The sequence below is a fragment of the Lathyrus oleraceus genome, chromosome 1 (assembly GCF_024323335.1).
Source record: "Lathyrus oleraceus cultivar Zhongwan6 chromosome 1, CAAS_Psat_ZW6_1.0, whole genome shotgun sequence".
Classification (NCBI taxonomy): domain Eukaryota; kingdom Viridiplantae; phylum Streptophyta; class Magnoliopsida; order Fabales; family Fabaceae; genus Lathyrus; species Lathyrus oleraceus.
Genome location: NC_066579.1, coordinates 50,651,365 through 50,670,420, shown reverse-complemented (window position 1 = coordinate 50,670,420; position 19,056 = coordinate 50,651,365). Strand labels below are relative to the sequence as shown.

The following is a 19,056-nucleotide window of genomic DNA, read 5'->3' as shown; positions in this document are numbered from 1 at the left end:
AGGATATGGGAGAAGCGGACGTTATTCTTGGTATTAAGATTAAACGAGAGAATAAGGGGATTGTAATTACGCAATCTCATTACATTGAGAAAATACTCAAGAAGTTCAATTATGAAAGTTGTTCTCCAGTAAGTACTCCCATGGATCCGGGAGAAAAGCTTATGCCAAATACAGGTAAACCTGTGGATCAACTCGAATATTCAAAAGCTATAGGCTCTTTGATGTATGCTATGATTAGCACTAGACCGGATATTGCTTATGCGGTTGGAAAGTTGAGCAGATTTACTAGTAATCCTAGTAGACATCATTGGCATGCGATAACTAGGGTATTCAAGTACTTGAAGGGTACAATAAATTATGGATTGTCATATATGGGATTTCCTTCGGTGTTAGAGGGTTATTCGGATGCTAGTTGGATAAATAATGCTGAAGATTCATCCTCTACAAGTGGATGGGTGTTCTTGCTTGGGGGAGGTGTCATCTCATGGGCTTCCAAGAAGCAAACATGTATAACTGGTTCCACAATGGAATCTGAGTTTGTAGCATTAGCTGCTGCTGGTAAAGAAGCGGAATGGCTAAGGAATTTGGTATATGAGATTCCGATATGGCCTAAACCGATATCACCAATTTCTATCCGTTGTGATAGTACTGCCACATTGGCTAAAGCTTATAGTCAAATATACAATGGAAAGTCTAGACATTTGGGTGTTAGACATAGTATGATTAGGGAATTAATCATGAATGGGGTGATATCTATTGAGTTTGTTCGGTCGCAACAAAACTTAGCTGACCACTTGACGAAGGGGTTAGCTAGAGACTTAGTGAAGAAGTCGGTAATTGGGATGGGATTAAAGTCCATTTAAATCTGTTAGCTATGGTATACCCAATTCTCTTCTAATACAATATTAGAAGCAGAATTCAATGTGGAAAGATCATAGTTAGAGATTGGAGCAATTGTGTTTATCTTCCCAAGGTATGTGCTCAGACCTGCAAGTGATGGTTAGGTTGAATTATATCTTCTTAATGGTTCTTTTGGAAAATTGCAAATGCAGGTGCAAGATTAAAAGAATCACCTATGTGAGCATGAAGTTTTGCCGCTTCAAGAAGCTTGGACTTGGCTTCCTATATGCTTATTAATGGATAAGGACACATGGCTTGTAAAGTGTCAAGTATGAATAGTAGAGTATTGTAAGAAACATATGTGTACTATATCTTCAGACACTCAAATGGATTGACGGGTTCAATCGCTATGACACCCCGATTTTCGAGTATTTGGAATGTGTATTTGTACTAAGATGAAAATTCAATCGCAAGACATTTTCATTTATGCATTTGTTTGATCGTTATACCTGTGTGTTATACCCTTGTATATATAATTGTATATACTGAGTAAATCAAGGATTACACTAAAATGGGGGGGATTTGTTGGTGATTTTAGTATCATCAATGTATTTTAGTAGTAATGTGATTTACTATAGGCCGATGCAATTATGCGTTAAAGCTTGGAAACGAGTTAGGGGTAGTGCGGAGTGCACGCTCGTCGAGTCAACGTATAATTGAATGCGAATAATTGAAACGGGGTTCCAACGTTCGAAATTTTCTTTTGAATTTCGAATCCTTTCCCAACCGACGTAACCGTTTCTGAACAGTTGCGTCTTTTCGGTTTCTGTTATTCATCTCCTATATAAGGAGTCATTTGGCCTCAGTTTGAAAAGGGATAACGAAATCAAACTTTCTCTCTACATTCCTGAACATCTCTCTTTGCCAGAAATAAATTGTTCTTCAAGAATTATCCCCACAAAGATTTCGTGAACCCAGGCAAGAATAGGGTCGAAATACTTTGTTCGGAAAGTGTACGAACACGATTCTTCGAAGTTATCCAGGATTATCATACCCAATTTCTAACATAAACTTGTATAAATTGAAATGCTTAGTTCATTTTCATTTTCAATCAAAATGAACTCTAACATAGATGCAATTTCAATTTGCTTACAGTTAATGTGATGTTACACTCTAATTTGAAGAATCAATTAAACCGATTAAATGGTCGTGCTGTGATTAAAGTCCAACCAGTATGAGGGAGTATACCACCTAAAGCTACTAAGGTACTCAGTACTTCTCATGAAACCATTCTCCATATGGCTCAAAGACATGGTCACCTTTAAAGCCCAAATGAAGATGCATCTAACAGTTTCCTCTCAAACTTTTAGGCTAAGTGACATGACACCTTTAAGCCCCTTTAACATGGAGTTTTAAAACTTGATAAGAGATGGGTGGAAATCAACTCACAAAACTGAGGAGGAGAAGGACGAGGACGACGAAGGTGTATGCAAGGTACTACCATTTTCCGGTGCATCAGCTGGCACTCCAGACAGCAGTAACAGTGGTCACACGGCAGAGGCAATCTGGCATCATGATCGTCGGAGCCTGCTCCAGAAACATGGAGGTTAGAGTTTTACAATTTTGGTTTCTTGATGATTAATTAGCCATCAGTCGAGGAAAGAGTCTTGGTTAATTCACCCATCTTCCAGATCTTGTCGACCGGTATTGCTATGATGCGTCCGTACTGCAATAGTGTCGCTGTCAGGGAGGGAACATCTTCACCCTTTCAGGCTTGATGCTCGAGAGCTGTGTTCGGTACAAAATAGTTTGGCTACTCGGTCATTCAGAACGTAACCTGCAGGCTTGATGCTCGGAAAAGACCGAAAACTATAAAGCAATGCTTTAAAAGCAAATGAAGAAGCATAATTATATTCAAAAATATGGTAGTACACGATTCTGTTCATTATATAATCGTTATATTTTACACCAGAATTCAGAATCACAAACTTCTTAGGCGATTAAACATCTCGACTGACACTTTCTTCATCTCAGAATTACAAAATGAAGATGCTAATGAACTCCAAACAGAAATTTCAGGAAGTTTCCCCTGGCTTATCATGTCCTCCAACCACATAACAGCTTCGTATTGCCGACCTAAGGAACAAAGACCCTCAACGAGCAAATTGTAACTATTGGCACAAGGCCAATATGATTTAATCGACATTTGCTCCAAAAGTTGGCTTGCTTCGAGATACCTTCTCTCGTGGCAAAGCATCTCTAATAAAATGCTATACGTTTCTTTATCGCCAATGCAACCTACCTTTTTAGACATCTTGTTCAAGCTCTCGAGCACTAATGTTGAATTTCCCACATTCCCAAGGTTTTTCAAGAGAATACTATAAACTCTAGCATTTGGCAGACAATTAACTTCCACCATGTCCTCTTCAATCACCTTGATCGCTTCGTCGACCTTATCAACCTTGCACAATGCAGCTACCTTTGCCTCAAAAATCAAATGTTTTGGTTTGAAGCCTTTGTTTTTCATTTCAACGATAACTTTATCAGCCTCATCTATCTTACCTTCTTCGTATAGATCAACCGACATGGCATTATAACTAGCCGTGCTAGGAACCGAACCCCTTACCAAAGCTTCATGAATCCACCGTTTAGTAACTTCAGCATCTTTACCATCACCACACTGACTAAGATCAAGTCGGTTATAGCATCGCTTTGGAGCTTTCAGTCCTTTCCTCAAAATTTTACCGAGAATTTCCACAGCTTCTTCGAACTTTCCATCTTCACATAAAGCATCCAAAAGAGTCCTATAGATTACAACATCCTCGCCATTACCTTTCAGAGAGATTCTCCAAAACATCGAATACAACAAATGAGTAGCCTCATGTAACCTCTTATCCTTACACAATCCCTTCATCACAACAAGATAACTATCCCTATCAGGATAACAACCTTGATAATCCATCTCTTGAAATATCTGCAACGCCAAATCCGATCGACTCTTCCTGCATAAAGCATACATAAGCAAATTCAACGCCCGAACGCGAGACTTCACTTCCCAACCACAAGAACTCTCAACAAAAAGACCATGAGCATCTTCAAGCTTATCCTCATTAACCATTATCTCCAAAAGGGTATTGAAAGATTGTGTCCAATTCACACAGTTAAACTGAGGAATCTTCTTATAAAGAGAGATTGCTTCATCTACTAGCCCTTGTTTTGCATATGTCTTAATTGCGGACACAAAGACGGAATCTTTACACTCACATGAATCTTGTTTCATTTGCTGAATCAAATCCTTCATCTCTTTGAGTCTCCCTGATGATCCAAGGATAGTGATCATGGTGGCGTATACAGGACCATTGTGGGAGTATTTAGGGTATTTTGATTTGGCTTTGTTGAAAATTTCCAAAGCCTTTAAAGGGTTCTTTTGAGTTCTTATAATCTGAGAAAGCTGAGTTGGATTTAACACTCTTGGCCACCTTATACTCATACTTATAATTTGCAAAGCGATTAGGTCATAGGGTTTAGGGTTTAAATTTGGAATAGAAGAAATAGAAAATCAACAGAAAAAAATCTCAATTTTAGAAAAACTCTGAAGAACAAGAGTAAAAACTAACCAGAACGGTGGAGGAGCCGGAACGTTTTTGATGATGGAACGGCGGTGAGTGGCGGGAAGAATTGATTGATGGTTAGTGGTGGTGGTTGTTGTTGACGGAGACGACGACGGAACTGAACTGTGGAAGGAGAAGACACGAGAATGGGCCAATTGGGCTGGTTTGAATTATATATTTGGGCCCTAAAGCCCGAAGCTAAATCATGTAGTATGCTATTTCCACCCTCTATTGAAAACACATTCTTTTTCTTTTCTAAAATACCACTTCTCCCCTATGGACATATACTATTTGAGTTCTAGTTGTTAGATTCATCATGGCACTTTTATTTTTGTGGAGAAATTTATAATGAGTCAATGACATTTAAATAATAAAACTTTGCTTTAAATTTTTTTAATAAAAAATACAAGAGGGTCGGATTATTATCAGTTGATGGAGTTTCAAAGATCAATGGGAAGGCTGACTGTGGGGTCTTTTTCGGGACAATCTAGGGAAGTGGATTCGAGGCTTCTCCAAGAACATTGAAATATGCAGTAACCTTGTTGCAAAGTTATGGGGAGTCTGCAGTAGCCTTGTTGAACTAGCCTTGTGAGGGTCTCAGGTTTGCCATAAGGAAGGGATGCAAGAAGGTCGAACTACAAACAGATAACAAAGTTATTATGGAGGCGGTAAAAACTAGAACAACAAGCATTAAGGAATTTTTTGGGATTCTTCATCAAATTAAGCAATGTTCGAATGAATATTGGGAAGTCAACATAAATTATGTCCATATAGAAGTCAATCGGTGCGTATATGCCATGACAAATAAGTGCTTGCATCACGATTTTGGTCTACAGATTTATTATGATTATCTGAATGACCTCACTGAGTTACTTGCTAGGGATGTCTCTGAAATCTCACTCCCCGGGTTGTAGTTGTTTAGTTTCTTTCTTCTTACTTCTAGAAAAAACCTTAAAATTAATTAATTAGAAAGACTAATATAACCGTCTACTAGAAAGAATCTCAACTAAAACGGTTTTACTATGTATCCATGAACTATTCTAATACATAAATTATCAACACTTTAAGAAATTTTAATTGAGACCTTTGTATGTTTAATTTAAATTTTAAATTTGATCTTTTATAAATTAAGATTAAAACAAATAAATAGAAGCACAATGAATAAAAGCGATAGAGAACTTTTAAATAGTCGTGTTAATAATAACAACTTTTGAATAGTCATGTTAATAATAACAACTTTTAACAAGGAAACTTTTGGCAATATCAGTAATCAAAAGCATAACATTGAGAATAGACTCAGAGGTATCCAATGCTCTTTAGAGATAATAGATCAGACAAGACCAATTTATCTCCAACAAGAGCTTCAATGGGAGTATGATGAGATCCTTGCGCGAGAGGAGATTCATTAGTATCGAAAGGATAAATATGTTTATATTAAATTGGGAGATCGTAACACCAAATTTATCAGGCGAAATAGAAATAAAGTCCATGGCCTTCATCTTCCCAATGGTGTTTGGTGCAATGATGACATTATTCTCAAGGAAGAAGCATTGACTTTCTTTAAAGATATTTTCTTCCCTACATCTTCTATACTCTCTGCTAGTATGGGTGACTCAACTATGGTTATGATCATTACTGAAGAAGCCTAACACTCTTTTACTAAGCAGGTGACGAGGGAAGAAGTTACTTATGCGTTAAATCAAATGAAACCTTTCAAGGCGCCTGACCCTTATAGATTTCAAGGTATTTTCTTTAAACAATTTTGGCATATAGCTGGAGATGACATTGTCCAGTTTATATAAGATGCTTTTATGGCAGATAGCTTTCACTCTTCTCTTTATGAGTCTCTTATCACATTAATTCCTAAGGTAGACTGACCCCAAAATTTTAAGGAATTCAAGCCATTAGCTTATGCAACACTATTTATAAGCTTATTACGAAGATTATGGTTAACATATTACGTCCTTATCTAAATCAGATAGTTGGACCCTTCCAGAGTTGTTTTTTGTCTAGTAAAGGAACAACTAACAATACCAATATCCTCCAAGAAGTAATTCATTCTATGCGTAAATCTAAAAAGAAAAAGCTGACATGGTGTTCAAAATAGATCTTGAAAAGGCCTATGATCATGTTAATTGGGATTTCTTAGAATTTTGTTTGAAACGAAACATGTCCTCTCCCATAACTATAAAGTTGATCATGCATTGTGTAACTATATCCTCTATGTCGATTCTTTGGAATGAGAGACGATTACCAAATTTTGTTTTGAATAGAGGATTACGGATTGGTGACGCCCTTTTACCATGTCTCTTCGTTGCCTGTATGAAATTCTTGTCGTAGATAATCATCAGGGAAGTCAATGAAGGTCGTTGGAAACCTGTCGGGTTATCCCTTAATGGACCCTTCTATCACATTCATTTTTTGCATATGATGTTCTTTTCGCGAATGTTTTTAACTCTCACGAAGGGGCCATTTCTAATACCTTGAATCGTTTTGCCAATTTTTTTGGTCTTAAAGTGAATGTTGATAAATTAAAGGTGTTCTTCTCAGCTACCACCAAGAGGAGTAAAATGGATTCTATTTTCTCCAACACAGGTATCAAGCGAACTCTTACTATAGAGAAATATCTAGGTTTCCCTATGTTGCATGGTCGTCTTGAACTCAACGATTTTGAGTGTTTAGAGGAGAAAATCAGTTAGAGGTTAACATCTTGGCAACATAAATTGTTAAACAAGGTTGATCGTTTGACTCTAGTTAGGTCTGTCCTGAACTCCATCCCAAATTATTATATGCAAGTCGTTTGGCTACCTCAACCAACTTGTGATTTTATTGATAGGATGACTAGATTTTTGTGTATGGAAAGGTAATTCAAACTCTGGTGTGAATCTCGTTGACTGGAATAAAATCACTAAGCCCAAAAAGCTGGATGGTCTTGGGATCCGGAAAGCAAGAGAGGCCAATATTTCCATTTTAGGTAAGTTGGTTTGGGGTCTCCACCGGGATTGTGATTCCATATGGGTCCAAATTTGGAAGCATAAGTACATTGGTGAAGAAACATTCCTTAATATGAAAAAAACCCTGGATCAATTATCTGGAATATAATTATGAAAGCTCCATCTTCTCTTAAAGATGTCTTTAAATTTAGATTGGGGGATGAGAACTCCTCTTCCTGGTTTACAAATTGGTATGGGGTAAGAAAATTAGCGGAGCAAGTTCTCTATGTGGATATCCATGATCTAGAAATACGAAGGAATGATGTTTACTTGAATAGGAATTAGAACTTCAATTCATTATATATTAATATTCCTTCGGGTGTTAGTGTCATCGTGGTATGTTCCATACGGATCTTTGTCATAGATGTAATCAGAACGTTGAGACGACTCTATACTTTTTGAGAGACTGTGAATTTGCTACTCTCTTTTGGAAATATATTGACTTCTTGGACCCATTATTCTTCCAAGGGGATAATTTATATGGTTGGATTATGCATGACATTAATGGTCGCTTTATCTTTTTGGCTGCTTGTTGGTGGTTGTGGCGCGGTAGGAATAAATTGTGTCTTGCTAATGAAGTGATGTCTTCCTATACTTCGAAACTCATCATAGTTAATTATGCTAATTTTCTAGTTAAATGTTTCCTTAAGCATATTTTGTCTTATCCAACGAGAATGATCACGTGGAATGCACACAAAGGTAGTAACATGATTTTGAATGTTGATGGCAGTAGTCTCGGTAATCAATGTGTCTCGGGTTTTGGTGGATTGATTCAAAATGTTTATGGTGCTTGTGTTCACGATTTTGCGAATTATATTGATCATTCAACATCCTTCGTGCTGAGTTGGTGGCACTATATCATGGTTTGCGTATGGTCTGAGAGCTTGACATCAAAGGTTCAATGTGTTATTCTGACTCCAACTCAGCTATCAAGCTTATCTCAGAGTCGGTTAATGTTTGACATCACTATGTCGTAATTCTTCACAATATTAAAAGGATTTTCCCTCGGAAATGTGAGTTCCAATATTTCATATTCTTAAGAAGGAGAACACTTGTACTGACTATCTAATAAAATATATAACTAATAATAATAGTGTGCCGATCTTTTACAGAACCTCCTATAGAATCATTACTTTAATCAAATTATATTTATAGATAATTTCTTGCTTTTTTTTCTTTTTCCTTATTCCACTTGTAGAAAAAAATTAAGTGGATCCTATTCCGATATATAATTTTTAAATATTAGAGTGTGTTTATTCAAATGTTATAATCTTAATAATTTATTATTATAAATTTTATTCTTAATAATGTTTTTAATTTAAAACTTAATTATTGAGAAGTATTTTTTAAAAATTTATTGAATTAAAATTTTATAAAGAAGAAAAACTGTGCTAAATATTTTAATTTAAAATTATGTCAAAGTATATTATATAGAATTTTTTTTATAACAATACATTTTTATAAAAAATATGAAAATTTTTAATATACTTTTATATAATTTTCTTAAATGAATTTTATATACACTTTTTGATTTTTTTTATAAATATTTTTATAGATAGATCGGATGACTTCATTGAAAATAATAATAAATAAATTTAATGATTTCTTTAGTAAATTGGATAACCAAACTATTTTAGTTAAGTTAGATAGATGTAATTGTTCAATCTAAAATTAAAATTTTGAAGCTGATATTCTCTTATATTTATGTTTAGGCATTATTGTAAGACTTTTAGGTAATAATTCAAATCTAAATTATTCAACTATTTGTCCCATTAACACAATTGTTTGTCTCATTAACCCATCTCAATTGAAAATTCTATAGGGATATCGAAGGTAGAAGTGCGAGTTTGAAACTGCGACCTAGTATTTATTCATCTTTAAGATTACTTATAAAAAGAAAAATTAATCGATCATTTTATTATGTTAAGCCTTTTAAAAAAAATTGGTTATGTTAAGCAAGAAATATAATAAAAGGAGGGTGTACAAGTAAAAGTAAAAAATATGACGCATTTAACAATTTTTTATCTTAAAATTAAACGTGTTTATAAATGCAGGTCGATATTTAAATTTATTGATTGAAACAAATCCAATTCATAAATTACTCAAATCTGTTAAAAAAATAATTTTTATTCGAAACATAACCACTAATCTAATCCAACCAATATATGAACAAATATTAAGTTTTAAAATGTGGATCGGACCATAAACTGAATTCATTAAAATCAAAATGGATTGAATAACGGTTAATCCAAAATAGATCCAACCCACTTACAGTCCTACCTTACCCCATAAGAAAAGTATAAAGAAAAAGATCTGAAAGAAATACCAAAACAAATCTCACTCCTAGCATTTATTCAGAGACAAGAACACGTAACCACAATCGATAATTACCAAGAGGAAAAAAAGGCACCACCGTTTTTGTTTCAGAGATGGCATTGCAGTGGATGATACTCACCTATGTGGTGGCTATTGAAGCTGCTATAGCGATTCTTCTAACCCTTCCATCACCAAAGCTCTTGAGGAGCCGTTTGACTTCTCTAATTTCACTCATTCTTCAACCTGCGCTTTTCATTGTTCCCTTTGCTGGGTTTCAGCTCCTTGGTAACAATTTCTTGTTTTTTTAATGTTTTTCTATAATGGGTGTTCATCAAAATCTTTCCTTTTTCACTTTTTGGTTTCTGGGTGTGCTTGAATTGTTCAAATTGATTAACTTTTAGGGGTTTAGGGTTGATTAGTTGTTTGTTGATGGCTAGATTCAGAAGTTGTAAAGGGCTTATGATGGTTTTCCCCCTCTTTTTTGTTATTGTTAATTGTGTATTTTAGCTCACTTTCATAGAAGATCCATATTCCCTATGGTACTTTTGTGGATCTAGTGGTGGTGATTCTGAAGTTGAGTTTGTGTAATGTGAATTTAGTTCGAATATGTTTCCAGGTGGCATAGCTCTCTTTGAGGGTGTGCAAGACGAGCTACCCTCCAGAGTCTCAAATTTGTCAGGGTTAAACTATAGTTAAAAAAGGCGGTTAAATTGTGATTAAATAAGGCCTCTATTTGTTTTGTTGTGATTAAACTATGACTAACCTTCTCAGGGCCTCCAAAAACATGAGATGACTATGCCAATTAGAATGGATTAACACTCCATTGAATACAGTTAACTATGTTTTGAACATTATTAATCATAATTTTGAAGTCTAGATTTGAACACAAATCGTGGTTAATGGTTAATGACGTTCACAGTTGTGGTTAGTTAGTTTTTACTAGATGATTAACGAGTTGTGAAACTTTGATATATTCATCAACAATCCACTAAACGTAAATTAATCATAAATCTAAACCGCATTAACCATCAATGTGTTTCCAATTGGGATTGCTTGCCATTTTCGCTTTCAAATTTCAATGCTAACTGTAACACGGCCAGTTTTTTCAACTCAAACCTAAGCTTTTTATAACGAATGAGGTGAATAATAAGAAACCAAAGTTACATTACACGGATCTTACATAAATCACACTTAAGTATTTTTTGTCGTTTGTTTGCAGATATATACTGGAAGAATGAGCATAGGTTGTCGTGTACCTCTGATGTTTGTACAGCTGCTGAGAGAGATCGATATGAGAAAACTGTAAGTAATTTTGCTGATGTCAAAGTAGCTTATTTGAAGAATTCATTGTTTGCACTGTAAATTGATTATTGTCAATATACTGTGCGCGCGCACACACACACTTAGCTGTGTTTGGATAAACAACTTAATTTAGCGGTTATACTATAAACATTTATCGTATAAATGCTTATGTATAAGTCATTTTCTATAAGGAAATATAACATAAAGTCAAACTCTTTTCATATAAGCTATTATCTGTTTTCATTAACTATCCTCTCCTTAAAGTACTTTACGTCATTGATTCATCGACCATTAATTTTTTTTCTTTACTCAGACATACAAAGCTCAGAGAAACGTGATACTGTGTATTTCAGCATGCCTTCTCTACTGGTAAAGTGAATTTCCATGTCTTTCTCGAATTTGTTTTTGGTCCTACACTCACTTTTCAGTTCCTATATCACAAAACTACACGTTTTTTAGTGTTTGTAATTTGTAGGAACTGAAAATTGCGTACAGAGACTAAAAATCAAAACATGTATATATTACAAGAATTCATAAACATATTTAACCCTAAAATGAACGTTGTGGCGACAGGTCTATATACCGGATTTGCAAGTTTCAGAAAGATATTGAAAGTATGGAGGAAGTTGAGAAGAGAATCAAGTCTAAGTAGAAGCTTCTTTTTACAATCAATGTTGTCATGGATAGTGTAAAAGAGGCTTTGAAAGATGTTTAGATGAGTCAGTCTTGTATGAAGATGACACAGTTATGTGCCAAACTTTGCTCTATGGCACACTTATCATTCTGTTCTATGTTTTCAACTTTCAGTTTTTCTTATGACTTGTGTGCAGTGTAATGATTTAGCAGCCTATATATAGGTGAGATATATTTCCATTTGCTTCTTTTTAACTTTTCATCTATATTTAGAGATTTTGTGAACATTTCACAAACATAAACACTTGAATGAAAATTCAAAAAAAAAAAAGATTTTTTCTTAGTAAATGGGGGTGCAGATGGACATGCAAGACCTTAGGAAGATAAACAAATTACACAAAATTGGGGACATAAAGCGTGACTCTTTAAACAAAAAAATAAACAATACAAAATCTTTTTAAGTATAAGAAACCATATATCTTAAGGGAATTGCTTCTCCCATTCTAAGTAGTGAGTGGGCCTATCCTAAGTGATGGGCCTATGAAAATTTGAAAACGTACTTGTAAATTATCTTTTTCACACCAAAACATGGTGAGATATGTTTCATATATATATTTTTTTAAATTTAGTTTGGAAATGTATTTTTGGACCTACCCCATTAAAGATTTTGTTAATTTAGCAACTTAGTGACAAATTTGAATGTATACTTTCGGATGTAAATGTTACATTTGCATGTCAGTGACACTTTCGAAGGTGCATTTCCGAAATTGTCAAGTTGAAAATTTAATAAAACAAAATCTTGCATGTTCTTCTTCCTCATGATCAAAGACTATTTTTCTTTCAAATTTTTTAAAAAACATCCTTCCATGGTTAATCAACTTTTGCACTCTAAAACATATCATTCTTGTGTTTTATCATATTAAAAGGAGTAAAAAACCTGGAATTTAAGGTAAAGTTCATGTATTTCCTTCAATATTGCTTACAATAATATGGTTTTTGAGCAGAAAAAATGAACGTTAAGTCCAAAAATACATTTTCGGATTCTAGGTGAATGGATACGGAAGTGCATTTTCGGATTAACTCAGAGTTCAATTTTGTCAAATTTTTGAACATTTTTTGTTATGATTGACCTTAGATATGGTGATGTTTTCACAAAACCTATTGTGTCTACAAATGTCAAACTTGTTGATGGACAAGAATTTGATGTTCGTGATCATATGCTCCAATGAATTCGTACAGAGGCAACCAAATTAAGGTTTGACGTTTTATTCAGATGTTCAGATAATGGTTTGGATAGAAGACGTGCATTTGTGACATTGAGATGCAAAAGAAGTGACAAGTATACAACCCCTCTTCGAAAGTTGAAACAAGATGATACTGGTTCGAGAAAATGTGAATGTCCTTTTAAGTTGCGTGAATATCTTTTGAAAAATAATAAATAGAGATTTAATGCGATTTGTGGTACACATAACCATGACATGTGTCACAAGTTAGCCGATCATCCCATTGCATGCCGCCTTATGCTTGTAGAGAAGGAACTCGTTTATGAACATGACATTGAACATGTTGTAGTCCAAAAACATACTTGTAACTTTGAAGCGTAAAAGATATGAAAATATCTCAAATATCAAGCAAGTATACAATGTTTGTGTTCGAAACAACAAGGCAATAAGAGGGAATGCAACAATTGTTGAAACTTCTGGATGATAATCACTACGTATCTAGGTACCGAGTGTGCGAGGATAGAGAAATTGTTCGAGATACGAAGCTCTGACTTTCCCATTGCACGTATGGGGATACGTAGGCACGGGGGCCAAAATCCTTGGCGAGCACACTAACTTAAAACTTATTTTCTCTCCAATCTCATCTCTCATCTCATTCCCAATAGCAAGCAACTTACAAATAAATAAACATCCATATGCAATTGATACGAGAAAGTGGTTCCCATGGAGTACCATGGATGTAGGGGTGCTAGTACCTTCCCCTTGCATAACTGACTTCTGATTTCGCTCTTGGTTGCGAGACCGTTTCTCTCATTTGGGGTTTTATCGCTATTTTCCCTTTTCTTTGAAATAAATAAAATTCGGTGGCGACTCTGTATTTTTCCCGGCGCTTCAAAATCTTATAGCAATTAATGCAAGGGAGATATGCAAGAATAAAAGGAAAGTTTTTCTCTCTTATGATCATTGCAGCATTTAAAATAAGGAAAATCTCTTCTAATTCAAAATTTTCTCATAACCACTCCATCCCAACGCCAAAAAAAACCAACTTCTCTATCTCTCAAAATATATATATATATATATATATATATATATATATATATATATATATATATATATATATATATATATATATATTCTAGCACATATGCTGATCTTTATCTCTCTCAAGTTACTCAAACCGATTCAAAAATAAGTCAAAAAGCTAATGAAACTAAAACTTTTGGACCCAAACCTGTTACCAATTCGTATGAGGTTAAAATGTTAGGAGTAAAGATGGGGGAGAAAGTAACACCAAAGAAAACTAGGGTTTCTGAGTCAAGTAGCAAGCTTGATTAACAAAATCTGGTAGTCGATGTTGTACTCTTCAGATGATTGTTCATGTTGACATTTTAGAGAAAAGAAAAAATAATGTTGACTATGAGAAGAAGAAAACAAAGGTAAGTCCCTCTGATAAAGACACCTCTTTATATGACTATTTTGATAAGCCTACTGATTTCGTGGATAATAACAACGAGGCAAATAATACTAATACCACAATGACTAGAGATAAACTTTAATTTCTATTTTTTGCATATGGTTTATCAATCTTGTTGTTATTTTATTTTCGTAAACATATGATCAATAAAAGCAGGCTAACAAACAAGAGCAAAATCATTCGACCACCAATACGTTAACGAGTTCACACTATTGGGGTTAGTTGAAAATATACATGTTGATACTCTTTATTATGGAGTATGATTGTCGGTGAATACAATGAAAGTTTATGTATTATTTTCAGTCATGATGGAGATTGTTTGGGTTGATTGAAAATATACATGTTGAAGAAGTCTTGCATCGCTTAGTTTTATGAATGAAGAGAGAGTCCAAGAATATATATAGGATACAGGTTCTTTGAAATTCAACATCATTTAGTTTTATGAAGGAATAGGGGGTCTAAGGCTATATATAAGATTCAAGTTCTTCATTATATGATGCACCAGTCAAAAGCACTTTAAGCTTGTATTTGACTTTTTATATTTTCTCTTATACTCTTGTTTTAGAGTATTGTGAGGGGTAGTTAAATATTTTCTTTGGAGAGTGTGGGTGTATTGGGGCCCTGAGTTAATTGAGGGTATATTGTGTATTGTAACAATTTTCACACAATTTTATTCTCTGGTTGTCTATTGAGAATGACCATGGGTTTTCTCTGGTTTTGTAGTTTCCACGTTATATTCTTGTGTTGTGATTGTGATCCTCTTTTTTTCTTTCTATATGCCTTATTTGTGTGTCTCTCAACAGAGATACACACATGTGTATGAAAGAGCTTCCGCTTGAGGGGGAGCATAATGAGTGGACTCACACTTGAGGGGGAGATTGTCGAGAAACAAGTGTTAGTTCTAAGTCCCACATTGCTTAAAAAATGGAGGTTGAGCATTTTATAAGTGAGATGATCCATGCACATATCATCTTAAGGTTTTGGGTGAATATGGTGGTGTCTCTCTCACTTGTTTGGGTGAGTCTTTGACCTTTAGGGGTGAATGTTTGACACCCCCTACGATGACCATGCGAAAGCTCTTTCACCCACATGCTTATACCTCCGTTGAGAGACACCCTTATCTCGTCATGGACACTTCAACAGAACACGTTTCCTGACCACCATGTCAGGAAGACTTTCAACACAAGGAGCCAGTCCCTTGCTCGAATCGGACTATGATATCACTGTTGGAGACTCACACTTGTGGGGGAGAATGTTGGGTGCAAGTGTGAGAGTTTAAAATCCCATATTGCCTATAAATGGATGGCATGTTGGATTTATAAGATAGATGACCCATTTACCTAACACCTTAAGGTTTTGGGTTGAGATGTGGTGTCTCCCTCTCTTGTGGTCCTGGAGCATTAGTCCCATTAATGCTCTCGACTCTTCCGGACTCCCCAACAGTGGTATCAGAGATCTGATTCGACTTTGTGGGAGAGCAGGAGCTGGATCCGATGTTGGATCATGTTATAAGATGTGGGGTCTCGCACTTGCCGGGGAGAATGTTGAGTGCAAGTGTGAGTGGTTAAAGTTCCACATTGCCTATGAATGGGTGGAATGTTGGATTTATAATAGAGATGACTCATTTACCTAACACTTTAAGGTTTTGGGTTGAGATGTGGTGTCTCCCTCTCTTGTGGTCCTGAAGCATTAATCCTATTAGTGCTCCCGACTCTCTCGACTCCCCCAACAACTGGTACCAGAGCTTCTAGTTCGATCTGGGGATACGTTTTCTTAGTATGCTATGAGGTTGCAACTTTGTCTGATGTTTCACATTAGAAAAGAAGGAAAATGTTGTGAAAGAGTTCTTGAGTTGCAGTCACAAATTTCGATGTGCAATTTGGGCTAGAGAAATTGATTGAAGATTTTTTTTGACTTGTGCAAAGTTCAAGTCAAAGATGTGTTGATACAATCAAGATTACACAAGATGTAAAATTATGTCGGTGATTGAAGAGCTTTCTGCTAACAAGGAAGTTGCACCATAAAGTTTCAACCTGATTTTTGACATGTGAAAATTCTTGAAATGATTTAGCTTCAAGTGAAATATACTCTTCTTTAGGTGGAGTATGATAGTTTTTTAAAACTATTAATTGTCGGTGAAGACAATGTGAAATTCTTGGAGTGGTTTAACTTCAAGTGAAATTTACTCTTCATGACAAAGTATATGTTTGTCTGTGACGATAATGTGAAATTTTTGAAGTGGTTTATCTTCAAGTGAAATATATTCTTCATGAGAGAGTATGATAGTTTTTAAAACTATGATTGTCGGCGAAGACAATGTGAAAATTGCTTGAAGTGATGTAGCTTCAAGTGACTATACTCTTTATGATGGATTATGATTGTCGGTGAAGAGAATGAAAGTTTATGTGTTATTTTTAATTAAGGTGAAGATTGCTGGGGTTGATTGAAAATATATATGTTGATACTCTTTATGGTGAAGTACTATTGACGGTGAAGACAATGAAAATTTATGTATTATTTTCAATCAAGGCGGAGATTGTTGGAGTTGATTGAAAATATACATGTTGAAGAAGACTCACATCGCTTAGTTTTGTGAATGAAGAGAGAGTTAAGACTATATATATAATACAAGTTCTTTGAAATTCTACATCGCTTAATTTTGTGAAGGAAGAGGGGGTTCAAGATTATATATAAGATTAAAGTTCTTTATTCTAAAATGCACTAGTCAAAAATATTTTAATCTTGTATTTGACTTTTTATATTTTATTTTATACTTTTGTTTTAGAGTATTGTGAGTGGTAGTTAAATATTTGTTTTGGAGAATGTAAGTGTATTGAGACTTCTGAATTAATTGATGATATATTATATGTAGTAACAATTTTTACGTAATATTATTCTTTAATTGTCTATTAATAACGACCGTGATTTTTCTCCAATCTATTTTGATGAATATTATCTTATGTTGTGATTGTATTTTTTTCTTTCTTTTCTCAAATGCAAGACTATTTCTAACCAAACCACCTGGAATCATTGCCAATACAGTTACGAGTTTCACACCAACAATTTTCTATGATAGCAACAGCAAACTCACTATCATTTCAAGCCAAGCCAATGGAGGCAGCGAACCTGAAACCAAGATAACATCCACTTACCGGCCACCACCAAACCCAGTTTCTAATGATGCTTAAGATGTTAATGTAATATAAAATATAAATAGATAGATATAGTAACTCATAGTGTGTGATTATTTTTCAATGCACTTTTGCACTTGTGATGCCATCTTTCATTTAAACTGTTTTTTTATACCACTGTGTTTCCGAAATATTCTTCAATAAAAAACCCATTAGAACTTTGTCCTTGAAAAATTGCGTGTATTTGAATTGAGTAGAATAAATGTTATAAATAAATAACTATAATATTTTAGTATATAGAGGATACTATTGATCTCAATTTTCAAACCATGTCAGATTCTTAAGGTGTGTCAAAGTAAAATGTGACCTAAGAAGTTAAAGAAAACTTCTAGAAAACTCTATTGTAATTCTTCCAAAATTTTATAATTCTCTAAAGCAAAAAGTCTAAAACCATAGTCAGCAAAACCATAGAAATCAAAGCTAACAACACGTTTAGTTGAAAAATGAGAACTCAAAAGTCTGGTAAATGAAGTTCTAGATTTGGCTACAATATGAGTAGCCTGCAGATTTTATGAGTTGTAATGCTTTTCTTTATTTTCTAAGTCATGACGCGTAGTTTAAGGGCACAAGTAACAAGATTCAAGAATTAATATAATTAACCAACACGTTCATTCAATTGTCTAAATATTTGTTGAAAATTTTTTAGACGAGTTCAATCTTTGTGAACAGGTTTTTTTCCCACTGCCTATATCATCTTGCAGTGTGAATAGAAACAAATAACGGCTATGTGAAATTGCAAATGTAATACAATCCACACTAGTTTTGGACTTAAAACTCCAACTTATTGTGTATATTTAATTGCTTTGGCAATTTTCAAATATTATAATTAGTTTGGTCTATGTATAATATCTTTATAAATAATGAAATGTTGAATGAGAGTTGTATCAAAACAGTGAAATGCTATTTGTTTATTTTTAAGTGTCTAACACCATAATTTTTATACAATTTTGTATACGGCGTCATTTATTATTGTTTATTATTATTTTGTTCTTTCTCCTTTTTGTCACATTAGCATTTATAAATTATATTTGTATACGATATTAGGATACAGTTTCGTGTTCAAATAACACCACATATCAAATTATTATAAATGTATATACTTTAAAATTTATAAGAACAAATGAATACAACTGCTTAACAAATAATAAGTGAATAATAATCCACACTCTCACATTCAACATGTATGAGAGAACAATCAATATATAAATTATTAGGATATGTATCTTATTTATGATGATAACCCTCATACATGACATACATAGCTATTACATAATAAAGTATATAACTAACTTAAGTCACTGCATGTTAGAACAAACTTTAACGACATCATATACCTCTTCGACTATAACATGCATCTCTTCGACTATAAAGTGCACCTTTTCGACTACAATATGTACATGCCAATCAAATCATGAATCTACCTCTGTCGAAACTAGAGTTTGATCCAAAATACCACAAATTCGGACCTTGGAA

General features: G+C 34.2%; 2 protein-coding genes across 2 annotated transcripts; one reads left to right on the top strand and one right to left on the bottom strand.

The window, feature by feature from the left end:
- Positions 1–2,735: 2,735 nt before the first annotated feature.
- LOC127102325 (pentatricopeptide repeat-containing protein At1g05600) lies at positions 2,736–4,680 on the bottom strand. The gene has a single exon (XM_051039731.1). The coding sequence runs from the start codon at positions 4,328–4,330 to the stop codon at positions 2,822–2,824; it is 1,509 nt and encodes a 502-aa protein (XP_050895688.1). The 5' UTR covers positions 4,331–4,680; the 3' UTR covers positions 2,736–2,821.
- A 4,966-nt stretch (positions 4,681–9,646) lies between these two features.
- LOC127102247 (uncharacterized) lies at positions 9,647–11,935 on the top strand. Its single transcript, XM_051039665.1, has 4 exons — positions 9,647–10,045; positions 10,980–11,062; positions 11,376–11,431; positions 11,636–11,935. The coding sequence occupies exons 1-4, from the start codon at positions 9,874–9,876 to the stop codon at positions 11,712–11,714; spliced, it is 390 nt and encodes a 129-aa protein (XP_050895622.1). The 5' UTR covers positions 9,647–9,873; the 3' UTR covers positions 11,715–11,935.
- Positions 11,936–19,056: the final 7,121 nt, after the last annotated feature.